The sequence below is a fragment of the Nerophis lumbriciformis genome, linkage group LG30 (assembly GCF_033978685.3).
Source record: "Nerophis lumbriciformis linkage group LG30, RoL_Nlum_v2.1, whole genome shotgun sequence".
Classification (NCBI taxonomy): domain Eukaryota; kingdom Metazoa; phylum Chordata; class Actinopteri; order Syngnathiformes; family Syngnathidae; genus Nerophis; species Nerophis lumbriciformis.
Window position 1 is genome coordinate 9590281 of NC_084577.2, and position 14946 is coordinate 9605226.

A 14946-nucleotide genomic window follows, 5' to 3' on the forward strand; every position below is an offset into this window, starting at 1 on the left:
TGTCATCGGTAGCAATCATGGAGCCTCTCGATTAGTTGGCCATAATGTCTTTATACATGACTCTGATTTAGTGGTACACATAATCACAGTTTGGGAAACACTGAACAAAACCATTATCAGTTGTATTAACTTTTCACTGAGCAGAAGGTAGAATTCCCATTTCTGGTGTAAAAAACACAGTATGTTTTCTAGCAGAATGAACAGAATTCACACTGACCAAGAATATACAAATGGGAGTATATTCATACCTTGAGATCCATGACAATAGATTGGACCAGAAGAAAAATGGTGGAGTGATCCTCCCAGTTAATGTAAGTGGAGGCTTTACACAGTTTGACACAAGCAATAGCAGCACTCTCCATCAGCTGCTTGCTACCACCTTGACCGGCTAAAGCTTTACGTAAACTGTCCAAAAACAACTTCTGCGAACACAACAGGAAAGACAAGAAGGCAACCATTAGCGTTTTAGTAACACTGTAGACTCGGGTGTACTTTTCATCTCTGCGATCCCTCTAACACTGTGTTCACCCAATATCACTCCCAATGTCACCTTGTTTGCCTTGCTTTCGTCCACGCTGTCTTTGGAGATGGTGTGTGTGATCTCTGGGCAGAGGATGAGGAGAATGATCTGAAGCGGCCACACTGCAGCCTTCCTCTTGGCACTCTCTGCAAAGTTGTCCACCAGGTCAAACAGCTTCTCGGCAGCTTCTGCAAAGAACAACAAACACACTAAACGACAGCCGTAATCCTGTCAAGTTTATTCTTATTCTATGTATATCAGGGAGTATAAAACAAACGCAATATAGGACAAAAAAAACTACAATGACAGTCCCGCCTCCACTCACAGTAATAAACATTGTGGATGACTGAAAAGAGGGTCTATTCCCTTCATTTAATTCTGCAATTGAACAAACACCACCAGGGGCTAGGAGCGATCTATAGAGTAAAACCTCTTGCACCCTGTTAGAAAGCTAGAGATTAATAAAACAAACACAGACATGGCAATTTACTAATGCCAGCAAAAATATCTCGTTTATTTTAATTTATTGTTTAAATTATTGACTTATTGATCATCAGCCTATTACAATTTGTCATACCTTTCTAAGGGGGTAAACTTACAAAATCAGCAGGGGATTCAATACTTGCCTGCCCCACTGTTTCTAGCATATACAGTGTATCTGGAAAGCATTCACAGTGGTTCACTTTTTGTCATTGGAGAAGTATCCCAAAATTAAAAGTTTCGTCAAAGGTACAACACACAATGCTCCATATAGACTAAATAAAACAGGTTAAATGTTTGCAAATGGATTGCAAATTTACCAAATAAGAAATATTCAAAACCTTTGCTCTATACTTTGTTGATACGCCTGTGGCAGAAAATGCAGCCTTAAGTCTTTTGAATATGATGCCACAAGCTTTAAGTCTAAACTTGACAACTTTAGGACCTTCACAGAGTTGTCCTGAGTCAACTTCTCTGATATCGAGGCTGTGAGCTGAGGATTGTTGTCCTGGTGAAGGATGAACCTTTGTGTTTGTTAAAGATCAAGAGCGCTCTGGAGCAGGTTTTCATCTAGGATGAAATTCATGCATTCATTTTTCACTCTATCCTGACTAGTCTTCCTATTTGGCCATTTTACCATACAGGCCTGATTGGTGGGTTGCTGCAGAGATGATTGTCCTTCTGGAAATGTATTCTCTCTCCACAGAGAAACACTGTAGCTATTTCAGTGTTAGTAGTTCCAATCTTCTTTCATCAACAGATGATGGAAGCCACTATACTCATTGGGACCGTCAAAACAGCAACATTTTATTCTGTACCCTTCCCAGATTTGTGCTTAAAAAGGGTCTTACTATGATTTATATATACTGAACAAAAATATAAACACAACACTTTTGTTTTTGCTCCAATTTTTCATGAGTTGAACTCAAAAATCAAAAACTTTTACTACATACACAGCATCCAAAACATGCTAGATGGGTGACATGTCCGGTGAGTATGCTGGCCATGCAACAACTGCTTCCAGGAATTGTGTACAGATCCTTGCAACATGGGGCTGTGCATTTTCATGCTGCAAATGAGGTAATGATCTCGAGTGAATGGCACAATAATGGGCCTCAGCATCTTGTCACGGTATAACAACCCCACCATGGCCACTCGATTCACAACGTTGACATCAGCAAACCGCTCTACCACACGACGCCACACACGCTGTCTGCCATCCGCCCTGAAAAGTGAAAACCGGGATTCATCCATGAAGAGAACACATCTCCAAGGTGCCAGACACCATCAAATGTGAGCATTTGCCCACTCAAGCCAGTTACGACGACCAACTGCAGTCAGGTCTAGACCCCAATGAGGATTAAAAAAACATGCATATGACCTTCCCTGAGACGGTTTCTCACAGTTTGTGCGGAAATTATTTGGTTATGTAAACCAACTGTTGCAGCAACTGTCCGGGTGGCTGGTCTCTGACGATCAATGAGGTGCACCTGCTGGATGTGGCGGTCCTGGGCTGGTGTGGTTACACGTGGTGTGCAGTTGTGAAGCCAGTTGGATGTACAGCGAAATTCTCTGAAACGCCTTTGGAGACGGCTTATGGTAGAGAAATTAACATTCAATTCACCGGCAACAGCTCTGGTGGACATTCCTGCAGTCAAGCATGCCAACTGCACGCTCCCTCAAAACTTGCGACATCTGTGGCATTGTACTGTATGATAAGACTGAACATTTCAGAGTGGCCTTTTATTGTGGGCAGCCTAAGGCACACCTGTGCAATAATCATGCTGTTTAATCAGCATCTTGATATGCCTGTGAGGTGGCATGGATTATCTTTGCAAAGAAGAAATGCTAACTAACTAAATTTTGACAGGTCTGTGAACAATGTTTAAGAAGAATAGGTCTTATGTGTATATAGTAAACGTTTTAGATCTTTGAGTTCAACTCATGAAAAATGGGTGCAAAAACAAGTGTTGAGAAAAATAAGGAACTTATTTAGACTACAACTTTGGACTATAACTGAATAAAAATGGCAGACTCACGTAAACCTCTTCGGGTATACCTCTACCGTATATAGCAAAATCCGCTGAGGTAACGAAGGCAAAATATGTCACAATCATCCAAAACTTGTTTGGAAAGAGGCAAAAGTGTTTTACTAAAATATCTCTGCCACACTTAAATTTTGGAGAGTTATGGAGATCCCAAATACATAAAAAAAACAGGTGCCAGCAGCATAATTACTCCTTTTAGACAATCCGGTCTATGAGATTTACAAATAATTCCTCTGACCTAATGCTTGGTTTGTGCACTGACATGCACTGTCAACTGTGAAACACTATAGACAACCAGGTGTGTGCCTTTCCAAATCAGGTTTAATCAACTGAATTTACAACAGGTTGACACCAATTAAGCTCTAGAAAAATTTGAGGGCTGATCAGTGGAAATCTGAAATACATTTTCAGCTTCATGGCAAAGGCTGTGACTACTTAGGTTAATGTGATTTAAGTTGTTTAATAAATACATTTGTAAGCATAACAAATATATATTTCCGTGCCATCACTTAGTAGAATTTTGAGGAAAAAATTATATTTCAGTTTGGAATAAGGCTATACAACAAAAAAGTGAAGCGCAGTAAATATCTATATCTATCTATAATTCTTTCTAATTAGAAAATTGTTTTAATTATATTACTGCCATAATTAAATAAATTATCGGTTGTTTTTACCTGCCATATCTGCTTGAGGACGTTGGTAGAGCATGGTGAATTCATCGGGATAATTCTCGACCCAGTTCCAAAATGCCTGCAATAAGTAACAAGTGAAACAATGAACAAGGAAGAGTAAGAATAAGAACAAGAGTAAGAACATCTCTGTAGATAAACAAGCGGTGCAGAAATGAATGACAATTGTGTCTCCTACTTTAGTTCCCAAACATCTTCATCTTGGCCGACATTTTCTTTAGTTGGGCTGCACGATTAATTGACATCGAATCAACATTGAAGTTTTAATTTCTGCAACAATCTAACCGCAAGAGGCTGAGGTTTTTCTTTTGTTTTCCTCCTCCGTCTTTAAAACAGAATTGTCGAGCCTTGCATCCTTGGCCTGCTGGCCAATCAAAAGTGGTTGCAAGAAAAAGCAAATGTGAATTGGCTACAGCGCACACAGTCAGTGTGCTAATAACGACTTATACTCAGGAGCGACTTATGTGTGAAATTATTAACACATTACCGTAAAATATCAAATAATATTATTTAGCTCATTCACGTAAGAGACTAGATGTATAAGATTTCATGGGATTTAGCGATTAGGAGTGACAGATTGTTTGGTAAACGTATAGCATGTTCTATATGTTAGTTATTTGAATGACTCTTACCATAATATGTTACGTTAACATACCAGGCACGTTCTCAGTTGGTTACTTATGCGTCATATATTACGTACACTTATTCAGCCTTTTGTTCACTATTCTTTATTTATTTTAAATTGCCTTTCAAATGTCTATTCTTGGTGTTGAGTTTTATCAAATAAATGTCCCCAAAAAATGCGACTTATACTCCAGTGCGACTTATATATGTTTTTTTCCTTCTTTATTATGCATTTTCGGCCGGTGCGACTTATACTCCGGAGCGACTTATACTCCGAAAAATACGGTATGCATTTAATGACTAAAATCTAAAAATCGCAAATCAAATGGCTACTGCAATTTTTGGCAGCAAAATTGCAATTAAGATTTTTCTCAAAAGTGAGAACAAATACACTTGGAATGAAAAACTTAACATTACATAACAACAGTGCGGACATAAATGGTAGTAGCCACATTGAAAAACTAAGTAAGATATTGGTGTCTCGTTTTGCTGTTAAATTAATGACTGAAACTAGGCAAAAATTAGGTAATTTTTCCGCTAACTGTCATGAGAGTGTTACGCTTAATGAACCTTTTTATACTTAAGTTTTGCAGTAACTGTTTAAGCTGAAATTAATTGAACTAACTGAGTTTGCATATTCCTCACCTCAAAAGTGCTTGAAGGAGATATTGTGCAAGTAACCAAATTTTCTAATTACACAACTCTTGCATGTAGGCTTAACTAGCAAATTGTGAATCAATTATTAATTTCTGCTCAAATTGTATCAGAATGTATGCACCTAAATAGCATGCATTCATATTGCGCAATTAAAATATTGGAATCCTTTTCACAATTTCTGTGCTCTGTATTGCTGCTGGTTTTGCTGTGATAATTATAACAATGTGTTGTGAATTGTACGTACTATTGCTGAATTCATTATTTTAGTTATAATTTTGAAGGGTGTTCTGATCAGGGCTTTATGTTGCCAGTTCCAATACTGACCGTCCAAGAGTGAGATCGACTGATAGTGATCACATGTATTAACTGGGCAGCATGGCTCAGGTGGTAGAGTGATTCTCTCCCAACCTGAAGGTTGCTGGTTTGATTTTCAGTCTCTCTGTGACCATGTCGAAATATCCTTGAGCTCATGCTGCATCATCAGTAGGTGAATGTGGAAATAGTGTCAAGGCACTTTGAGTAGTAACTTGAAGGTAGAAAAGTGCTATACAAGTAAAAAAAAAAACATTTACCATTTAGCTGTAAATACTTTATTTATGGTGAGTGGTACAGACAGTGCAACAATATCAGCACAATATCAAACTATTTCCTTATTCTCTTCTGTTACATACAATTGTTTGAGCAAAACAAAGTCAACAGTACACAATAACTAAACAAAATGAAAATGTATTATCTATTACTCTTTTAAATTATGTTTTTTTGCCCTTTAAGTCCTCCAGAGACGTTTAACCTGAATTTGTAAACATTAAGAAAAACTACAAATAATGTTTTTGTGAAAAAACTAATCTCTCTAGTATTGCCTATACACTGATACTTACCTGCGTATCGACCATACTGATATACAGTATGGATTGATCCGCCCTCTGCTTACGCAATTGTCAACAATTGTCTTGTTAATTTCCTGTTCATAGCTGGTCTCTTTCTGTCACAGTTCCATCTCGACATCTTATCGTTTACAAAGCACTTACAGTATTTCTTATGCTGTTTCAAGCTCGTTTGGCGATTAGTATTGTATGTATTTTTGTCTGCTTGCTGCTTGAGTAAAATGTTTAGCCTCGTCCTTCACCGATAATAGTACTTGTAAGAAATGCTGTTTATTTGCCGCGGTGAAGGAATATTAACATTTTTACCGCATTGTGTTTGGAGATTCAAAGTTAACTGGTAGCCCTTACAGTCAGCGGTGAAAATAAATAGTGTCAGCCAGAGGGGATCAGCTTTTGTGATCAGTATTGAAAGGCATTAACCGGCATTGGTCGATCACATACTTATTCTCGGAAATTGGGCCATCGATCGGAGCATCCCAAATAATTGTGTTTTTATTGTTTTATTTTAATTACTATTCTGTTTTACTTGCAAGTCACAAAATTCTGTAAAAATAAAAATACATATTTTTAACAAAATTTGTATGTTTTCTTTTTGTCACAGTTTCAAAAGAACGGCTCAGCACCACTATTGAATAATTTATTAACAATATCCTACCGTAAAAAAATATACTTACCTTCTCTAAACTGTTGATGACTGCCAGTTGTGCAGGCTTTTTAAGCGCTTTAAATTTGAGAACAGTTTCTAAAAAACAAAAATAAAGCAAATTTAACCAAATATAATGCAACCAGGAGCATAGTCGCGTAAATCTTTCATGCCCTTTAGTATAACCTTGTAGTAGCTTTTTCAGCTTGAAGGAGTCCACGTTTATGTACTGCATCAGCTCGATATCATGAACATCAACATTGTCCTCCAAGCACACTGTCAGCTCCTGGAGCCTGTGGAAACATAAGTTTAAAAAAAAGAAACATTTTGCAGCTTTCTGTATATGATGATAAAATGTGTAATTTTACATGAACACCCAGTAGCAGTAATAACAAACCGTAGTGAAGCCTGTTTCTGACTTTAGCCCTGATTAGCAGTATTTATCTACCAACCTTATCTCCCCTTAAAACTACCCGGCCATCCTGTGTTATGTATTATCCTTCATAAAAACAGGATAATATTCAGTAAAGGGTCAAGATGATTCAGGAACTGCCTCAAATGGAGCATTGTCTGACGAGAGTGAGAGTAATTAAAGTTAAAAGTTAAAGTTAAAGTACCAATGATTGTCACACACACACTAGGTGTGGCGAAATTATTCTCTGCATTTGACCCATCACCCTTGATCACCCCCTGGGAGGTGAGGGGAGCAGTGGGCAGCAGCGGTGGCTGCGCCCGGGAATCATTTTGGTGATTTAACCCCCAATTCCAACCCTTGATGCTGAGTGCCAAGCAGGGAGGTAATGGGTCCCATTTTTTTTTTAAAGTCTTTGGTATGACTCGGCCGGGATTTGAACTCCCAACCTACCGATCTCAGGACGGACACTCTAACCACTAGGCCACTGAGTAGGTGGCATCGGCATCGTGCATCGGTACCTGGTGGAAATGCGGCTGAAAACAGCGTTGAAGTTGTTGCAGCTAAGAGAGAAGAGAACAGCTGAGGCAGAAGTTCGGAGTTCGGTTACATGCTGATGGCCTTCTCGGTAAGTGTGGATAAAATGGCAGATCTCAGGCAAAAGCTGTTTGACCAGCATGGTCTCATCCAGGCGCAGGCTGTCCTTGGATTGCTATGAAAGAGAGACAGATGTCAGATGTGACTCAAGCACTCACAAGAAAGGAGTTTTGAGGAATTGTGTAGTTTTCATAAACTAAACCCTAATCATCAAAATTATAACAAATAAAAGCTTGACATATCTCACTTTGCATGTAATAAGTTAATATCACAAGGTACTAAATGTTACATTGTGTAATTTCCACATAATTTACCTTGTTAAATTCTAAAGAAGAAGAATATTTATTTATTTGTCATTTATTTTCAACCAAGTTATATTTTTTTGTCTATGCTACACATGTGACCTCACGTAGGCTTGTTAAGGTCATGTTACCTCTAAACTAAACTAAATTTAGGCTAACCCACCTTTTTTTTCCTCTTTCACCTTTTTTCCCCCTCTTTTTTTCCAAATAAGAATCAATTAGAGAACCGTGAAGCAACCGAATCGTTAAGCAGAATCGAAAGTGGAATCAGAACCGGAAAAATATTTTAAATTCCCATCCCTACTGACACGTGAATTGGATTACACATGCACAGATTGAGATACGCGTATAAAAATAATTTTGCTACAATAATACACGTATAAAGACATATATATATTAGGGGTGTAACGGTACACAAACATTTCGGTACGGTACGTACCTCGGTTTAGAGGTCACGGTTTGGTTCATTTTCGGTACAGTAAGAAAACAACAAAATAAAAATGTTTTGGTTATTTATTTACCAAATTTGTAAACAATGGCATAACATACATATACACACAGGGTCCATTGCCAGGGTTAATGTGGTCAACATATATAAAATAAAAACTAAATAAGATAAGGCTCAGAATGGTTTCTTAACAAAACCTTTCTACATATAAAGTGCTTTTTTTGATTGATTGAGACTTTTATTAGTAGATTGTACAGTACAGTACATATTCCATACAATTGACCACTAAATGGTAACACCTGAATAAGTTTTTCAACTTGTTTAAGTCGGGGTCCACGTTAATCAACATTAAACTGCCTCAAGTTGTTGCTCAGATTAAATAAAATGACAAAACGTTTCTTCTACATATAAAAAGTGCAACATTAAACAGTTTCAAGTCAACTTATCATGCTTATTTATTACAGCATTTGGGAAGCCTGTAGTTGATTTTTATTACCGTATTTTTCGGATTATAAATCACAGTTTTTTTCATAGTTTGGCCGGGGGTGCGACATATACTCCGGAGCGACTTATGTGTGAAATTATTAACACATTACCGTAAAATATCAAATAATATTATTTATCTCATTCGCGTACGAGACGAAGCAAATGTCCGCAATCGTCACACACACGTCAGCAATCGTCACACACGTCAACCAATAAGAATTCGGCGGGGGCGGGTCATGGCAGAAGTGCATTGTGCGTCATGGCAGAAGTGCATTGTAGGTCATGGGATGCTAACTGCTGCTACATCCGTAGCTATTAAAATTGATTATTTCAACATTGGCGGTAACTTATAAAAACTGAGAAGGGCTGAACTAAAATGGCACCGAAAAGGAAATCATATACTGCATATTACAAGCCGGACGTAGTGAAATATGCAGCAGAAAACGGCGATCGAGCAGCAGAAAGAAAGGAAACGGCGCATACCAGAGGCAACATCGGGGAGGAAGATGTCATCGGATTTAGCGATCGGGAGTGACAGATTGTTTGGTAAACGTATAGCATGTTCTATATGTTATAGTTATTTGAATGACTCTTGCCATGATGTGTTGCATTAACATACCAGGCACGTTCTCAGTTGGTTATTTGTGCGTCATATGGCGTACACTTATTCAGCCTGTTGTTCGCTATTCTTTATTTATTTTAAATTTCCTTTCAAATGTCTATTCTTGGTGTTGGATTTTATCAAATAAATTTCCCCCAAAAATGCGACTTATATGTGTTTCTTTCCTTCTTTATTATGCATTTTCAGCCGGTGCGACGGATACTCCGGAGCGACTTATAGTCCGAAAAATACGGTATGTAAATGTTATATTTTTATCAACACGTGAGAGCAGGGACCCTACCATTCAAAACTAGGCTGCTCCATTACTAATGATTAATGTAACTATAGCTGAAAAAATAGTACAATAGCAATAGGAGAGACTATTCATCCCTGAACACCATGGAGTTCATGTAGGCTTAATGATGCAGTTACATTATTATATCGACTATGAGAGACAGCTTCAGGAAACTCTTCATTTAACATGATGTCCTTTTTTGCTGCTTCAACACAGCTCAATCAACACAGAAAAAGGTAAAGTGAAATAACAGACAGACAGGGCTTTGCTGTCCGTAACACACACACACACAGACACACACACACGCACACGCCGCAAAATGAGCTAACGTTACGCTAAAAGCGAATCAGCCTTCACCTCAAACCAGGACTGCGAGCGAGCTGAGCTGCAGTTTATAGTTCTAGAACGTCAACGGGCTCATAGTGATGTTACTAGTAGTTGACTGGGAGGTGTTTATTATAATTTGGGGAGAGTCCGCTGCATTATGCTTACCTGCTCATCACGACGAGCACTGACTCCATGCGCTCTGAATACGCACTGCTGATTGGCTGTTACCGCTCTGAATACGCACTGCTGATTGGCTGTTACCGCTTTGTGTGTAACCAATCAGATGGTTGTGTGGGTGGGACAATGCTGGGTGCTGCGGAGTGCTGACAAAGACATGGGCAGTAGAAGTATTGCAGCTTGTTAAGACTTTAGCTTTGGCGGCTATTTAATATGTTTGTGTGGAAACTCGTTCGGTACACCTCCGAACCGAACCGAAACCCCCATACCGAAACGGTTCAATACAAATACACGTACCGTTACACCCCTAATATATATATACATATGTGTGTATACTGTATATAGCTCTATTTAAGACTTTTTAATGGCCAGCAGGGACCCTAGTGGATGATTGAGAGCATATATAGAAATACTATATGTATATTATTAAATTGGATTATATCCATAAACTAACAGGCAAAATAAAAGACAAAAGAAGAAAGGAAGACCTCACCCCAGCCAGGCACTTCTCCAATGTGTCCAGGATGATGAGCTGTGAGAGGTAGAGGTTTTTCTCAGATGCTTCCCCAAATATACGCTACGTTATGGAGACAAAAGCAGTTAGTAATTAGAGCAGTGGATCTCAAACTTTTTTCAGTATAAAATCAACATTTTAGACAACTCCACCAAATCGCAGAAAAGCAGGAAGAAACACCTAACTCACAGTATTTTTTTACTACATGTAATTAATTACCCGGGAAAGTAATTAATGTTGGACTTAAAAAAATAACAACTTAAAATGTCATATGCAGTTGAGAGAAGTTTCATATGACAGCAGCGTGTGCGTGCATGTGTTTACCTTTAAAAGGCAGTGTCTGTTGCCAAGCGACGTGTGACATCAGCGAGAGTTTCACTATATTTGTTTGCTTTAGTAGTTAGCACTGCAGTGGCTGTATTGTTGAATCTTTTTACCGGCTTGCGTTACCTCTGGTTAATAAAAAGGAGCCTATTCTCACCCACGGCAGACGCTGGAGCTACGATGCTGGAACGTCAGCTGTGCGCTAAGGCGAATGTGGTGGGGGGATGCTGTCCGTAATGCACGGTAGACCCTTCCCGCCCGCCAGGCCTCTCCTCAGCAACGGTACCTGCTGGGTACCTGGGCGGCGGCACTTAGGTAAACATTTAAATAAACATCCAGATCTACGATAAACGTGGATGCATATGCAAAAGTGCAATATATTTATCTGTACAGTAATCTATTTATTTATATCTGCACCTTATTGATTTTTTATCCTGCACTACCATGAGCTAATGCAACGAAATCGTCCTTCTTATCTGTACTGTACAATTCAAATTTGAATGACATAAAAAGGAAGTCAAAGTCTAAGATCTGCACAAAGATTTTAAAGAGCGACAGGTAATGAAATTAACTAGCTCTCCTGTTATGTACATAAAGGTTTGTAGACCTGCACACAGCTGGTTGGCTTGTTACCAAATATTAGCGCAGTCAAAACCGCCCATGTAGCGTAAACTATTGCAAATGAAATGACTGAATTCTTAAACAAATTCCTAGAATTTGTGTTATCTTTAACAATGTGTGTTTTACTTAGTATTGTTTTTATTGTTTACTAATTATTGTATTTGCTTTAAAGCAAAGACCAAGTGTAGCAACCATAAATCATGACGCATTTAATACAATGTCAATCAAGCTTTCTATTCTATCCTAATCCTAGATTATGGCAGGCTATGTGTAATATGTACAATTGTAAATTGTTCTTGGAGCTCTTTAAGAAAACCCCAATGTGTTTGATGCCTTTTAATTTTTTTCTTTTTTTTTGAGTGCAATAATAAACCTATGTTTAATGTATCGTAAGATTTTCTGTTAAAGTGAAGCCAATAATTAATTTTTTTGTGGTACCCTTTATTTTCAAAAGTATCGATATATGTTTTGGTACCAGTATCAAAATGTTGGTAGCGGGACAACCCTAATACTTAAGGTGCAAAGGAAAATCAATTGTAAATTTACTTCATGCCATGTATGCATTTAACATGAGTAGAATGGCAGTTGGTTGACAGTTAGCTAACACTTAACAAATAAATGCTAGCACAAAGTGAAGAAAGCACTAGGTGTTCAGAATAAACTGAATATTAAGATTTGTAAGATTTATTTGTAAGATTTATAAGATTTGAATCTTTGATAAATGAGGAATAGGGAACAATTCTCCATTCATTTCAATGGGACTTTTTGTGCACAAAAATGTGGAATTTCATTGAATGTGAGATTAGAACTACCATATGTCCTGAATAAACTTGCATAATGTGGAAGGAGTTAGTGGTCAAATAAACCTGGGATTAATAAAAAAAATGTGGTGCAGAAGACTTTGGGATGTAACAATATGAACATTTCATATGGTGGTTATCGTTATTATTATCGCGGTATTGTTGAATGTACAAATAAAGCACTTATACACACACTGAAATCTTTTGACCAAATTATTTAATAGAATAACAAAAAAATAAACTGTTGGAAAACCCACTATTTGGCATAGTTTGTGTTTCTTATGCTTCACTGATAGGGTTTTAGTCTTAGTATTTTTCATGTGTTTTAATGGCTAAGTTTTTATTGTTTTAAATATCAATTTGTACTGTAACACTTAAATATTTATTTAAATGAAAAGTTTGTAACAAAATCTATTTTTATCTATTATTTCTGGCGGGCGTTGTGGAATCTTACTCTGTTCAGCGGTCTTTGAACGCATAGTAAAAACACCTCCATTTTGTATGCCTCTGAGTATAGAACATTGACTCTGGTTTAGGAGAGCACAGCTTGTATGTTCAATGTGCACAATTAAATAGCCACGTTGTATTTTTAAAGTATTTTTAAAGTATTCTGCCAGGATTTTACCTGTTCGGTTTATGTGGGATTAGATTTTCCTCCATTCCAGAGGATAATATAACTAGGGATGTAACAATAAACGGTAATAATGATAACTGCGATAAAACTCCAGAAAGTTAGTATTATCGTTTTAATTAACATCTTAGAAAAACCGTGATTGATACCTGACCTTTGTTAAGACTAACACAGTCTGCTTAAACTAATATTGCACAATAATATAGGTTTTCATCTTTTTATTGAACACAACAGGTAAACATTCACAGTGCAGGGTGGAAAACTTTATGTGAACTCTTGGATTTAATAACTGGTTGACCCTTTTTGGCAGCAATAACCTCAACCAATAGTCTCCTGTAGCTGCAGATCAGACCTGCACAACGAATTTTGGACCATTCCTCTTCACAAAACTGTTTCAGTGCAGCAATATTCTTAGGATGTCTGGTTTGAATCGCTCTCTAGAGGTCATGCCACAGCATCTCAATCGGATTGTGGTCAGGACTCTGACTGGGCCACTCCAGAAGGCATATTTTTTTCTGCTGAAGCCTTTCTTTTGTTGATTTACTTCTATGCTTGGGGTCGTTGTCCTGTTGCATTACCCATCCTCTGTTGAACTTCAGTTGGCGGACAGATGGTCTTAAGTTTTCCTGCAAAATGTCTAAAACTAAACTTGGGCATTCATTTTTCTATTGATGAAAGCAATCCGTCCAGGCCCTGAGGCAGCAAAGCAGGCCCAAACCATGATGCCACTTCCACCATATTTCTCAGTTGGGATGAGGGTTTGTTGTTGGTGTGCTGTGCCTTTTTTCCTCCGCATAAAGCATTGTGTGTTCCTTCCAAACAACTCAATTTTGTTTTCATCTGTCCACAGTATATTTTGCCAAGTGCTCTTTTGCAAAATTAACCGTGCAGCAATGTTTTTTTTGGACAGCAGTGGCTTTCTCCGTGGTGTCCTCCCATGAACTCTTGTTCAATGTTTTACGTATTGTAGATGCATCAACAATAATGTCGGCACGTGCCAGAGATTTCTGTAAGTCTCTAGCTGACACTCCAGGAAGCTTCTTCAACTCACTGAGCATTCTGCGCTGAGCTCTCCCAGTGATCTTTACAGGTCGCTCACGCCTAGAGAGAGCAGCAACAGTGCTGAACTTTCTGCATTTGTAGACAGTCTGTCTTACCGTGGAAACATGGACATCAAGGCTTTTAGAAATACTTTTGTAACCCTTTCCAGCTTTATGCAAGATAACAATTCTCAAACTTAGATCTTCTGTGAGCTCTTTTGTGCGAGGCATGGTTCACATCAAGCAATGTTTCTTGAGAACAGCACACTTATCACAGGTGTGTTTTTTATAGGGCAGGGGCAGCTTTAACCAACACATACGATCTCGTCACATTGATTAGACTCCATGTTGTCTGAGTTCTGGCTCCAATCAGCTCTTGGAGAAGTCATTAGCCGAGAGGTTCACATACTTTTTCCACCCTGCCCTGTGAATGTTTACATGTTGTGTTCAATAAAAAGATGAAAACCTATAATTTTTTGTGCGGTATTAGTTTAAGCAGACTGTTTGTCTATTGTTGTGGCTTCGATGAAGATCAAAACACATTTTATGACCAATTTATGCACAAATCCAAGTAATCCCAAAGAGTTCACATACTTTTTCTTGCAACTGTATTTCTGATTGATTACAAAGCTTTAAAGAGCTTGTCACAGAAGTAAACGAGGTAGAAGTTGAACTTTCACATACTCTTAATATTCAACTATTATAATTATTCATTATAATATGTAAACACGCGCACACGCACGGTTACTTTGCATGTAGTCCGCTTTCGGCCTGCGCCATTTTTTTTTAGCCCCCCCCAGTCAAAAAGTTTGGACAGCCCTGAACT

The 14946-nt window shown here is 38.1% G+C and overlaps 1 protein-coding gene across 3 annotated transcripts in view; it reads right to left on the reverse strand.

Moving 5' to 3' along the window:
* The window catches only part of nf1a (neurofibromin 1a), a 210755-nt gene that overhangs the window by 164837 nt on the left and 30972 nt on the right, over window positions 1–14946 (reverse strand). For all 3 annotated transcript variants that reach the window (XM_061925507.1, XM_061925508.1, XM_061925506.1), the window contains exons 3-9: window positions 10684–10767; window positions 7479–7669; window positions 6732–6838; window positions 6577–6644; window positions 3723–3798; window positions 551–708; window positions 249–422 (exon numbers count right to left, since the gene is read on the reverse strand). In XM_061925507.1, the coding sequence (XP_061781491.1) occupies window positions 249–422; window positions 551–708; window positions 3723–3798; window positions 6577–6644; window positions 6732–6838; window positions 7479–7669; window positions 10684–10767 (858 nt within the window). The remainder of the gene's footprint in view (window positions 1–248; window positions 423–550; window positions 709–3722; window positions 3799–6576; window positions 6645–6731; window positions 6839–7478; window positions 7670–10683; window positions 10768–14946) is intronic.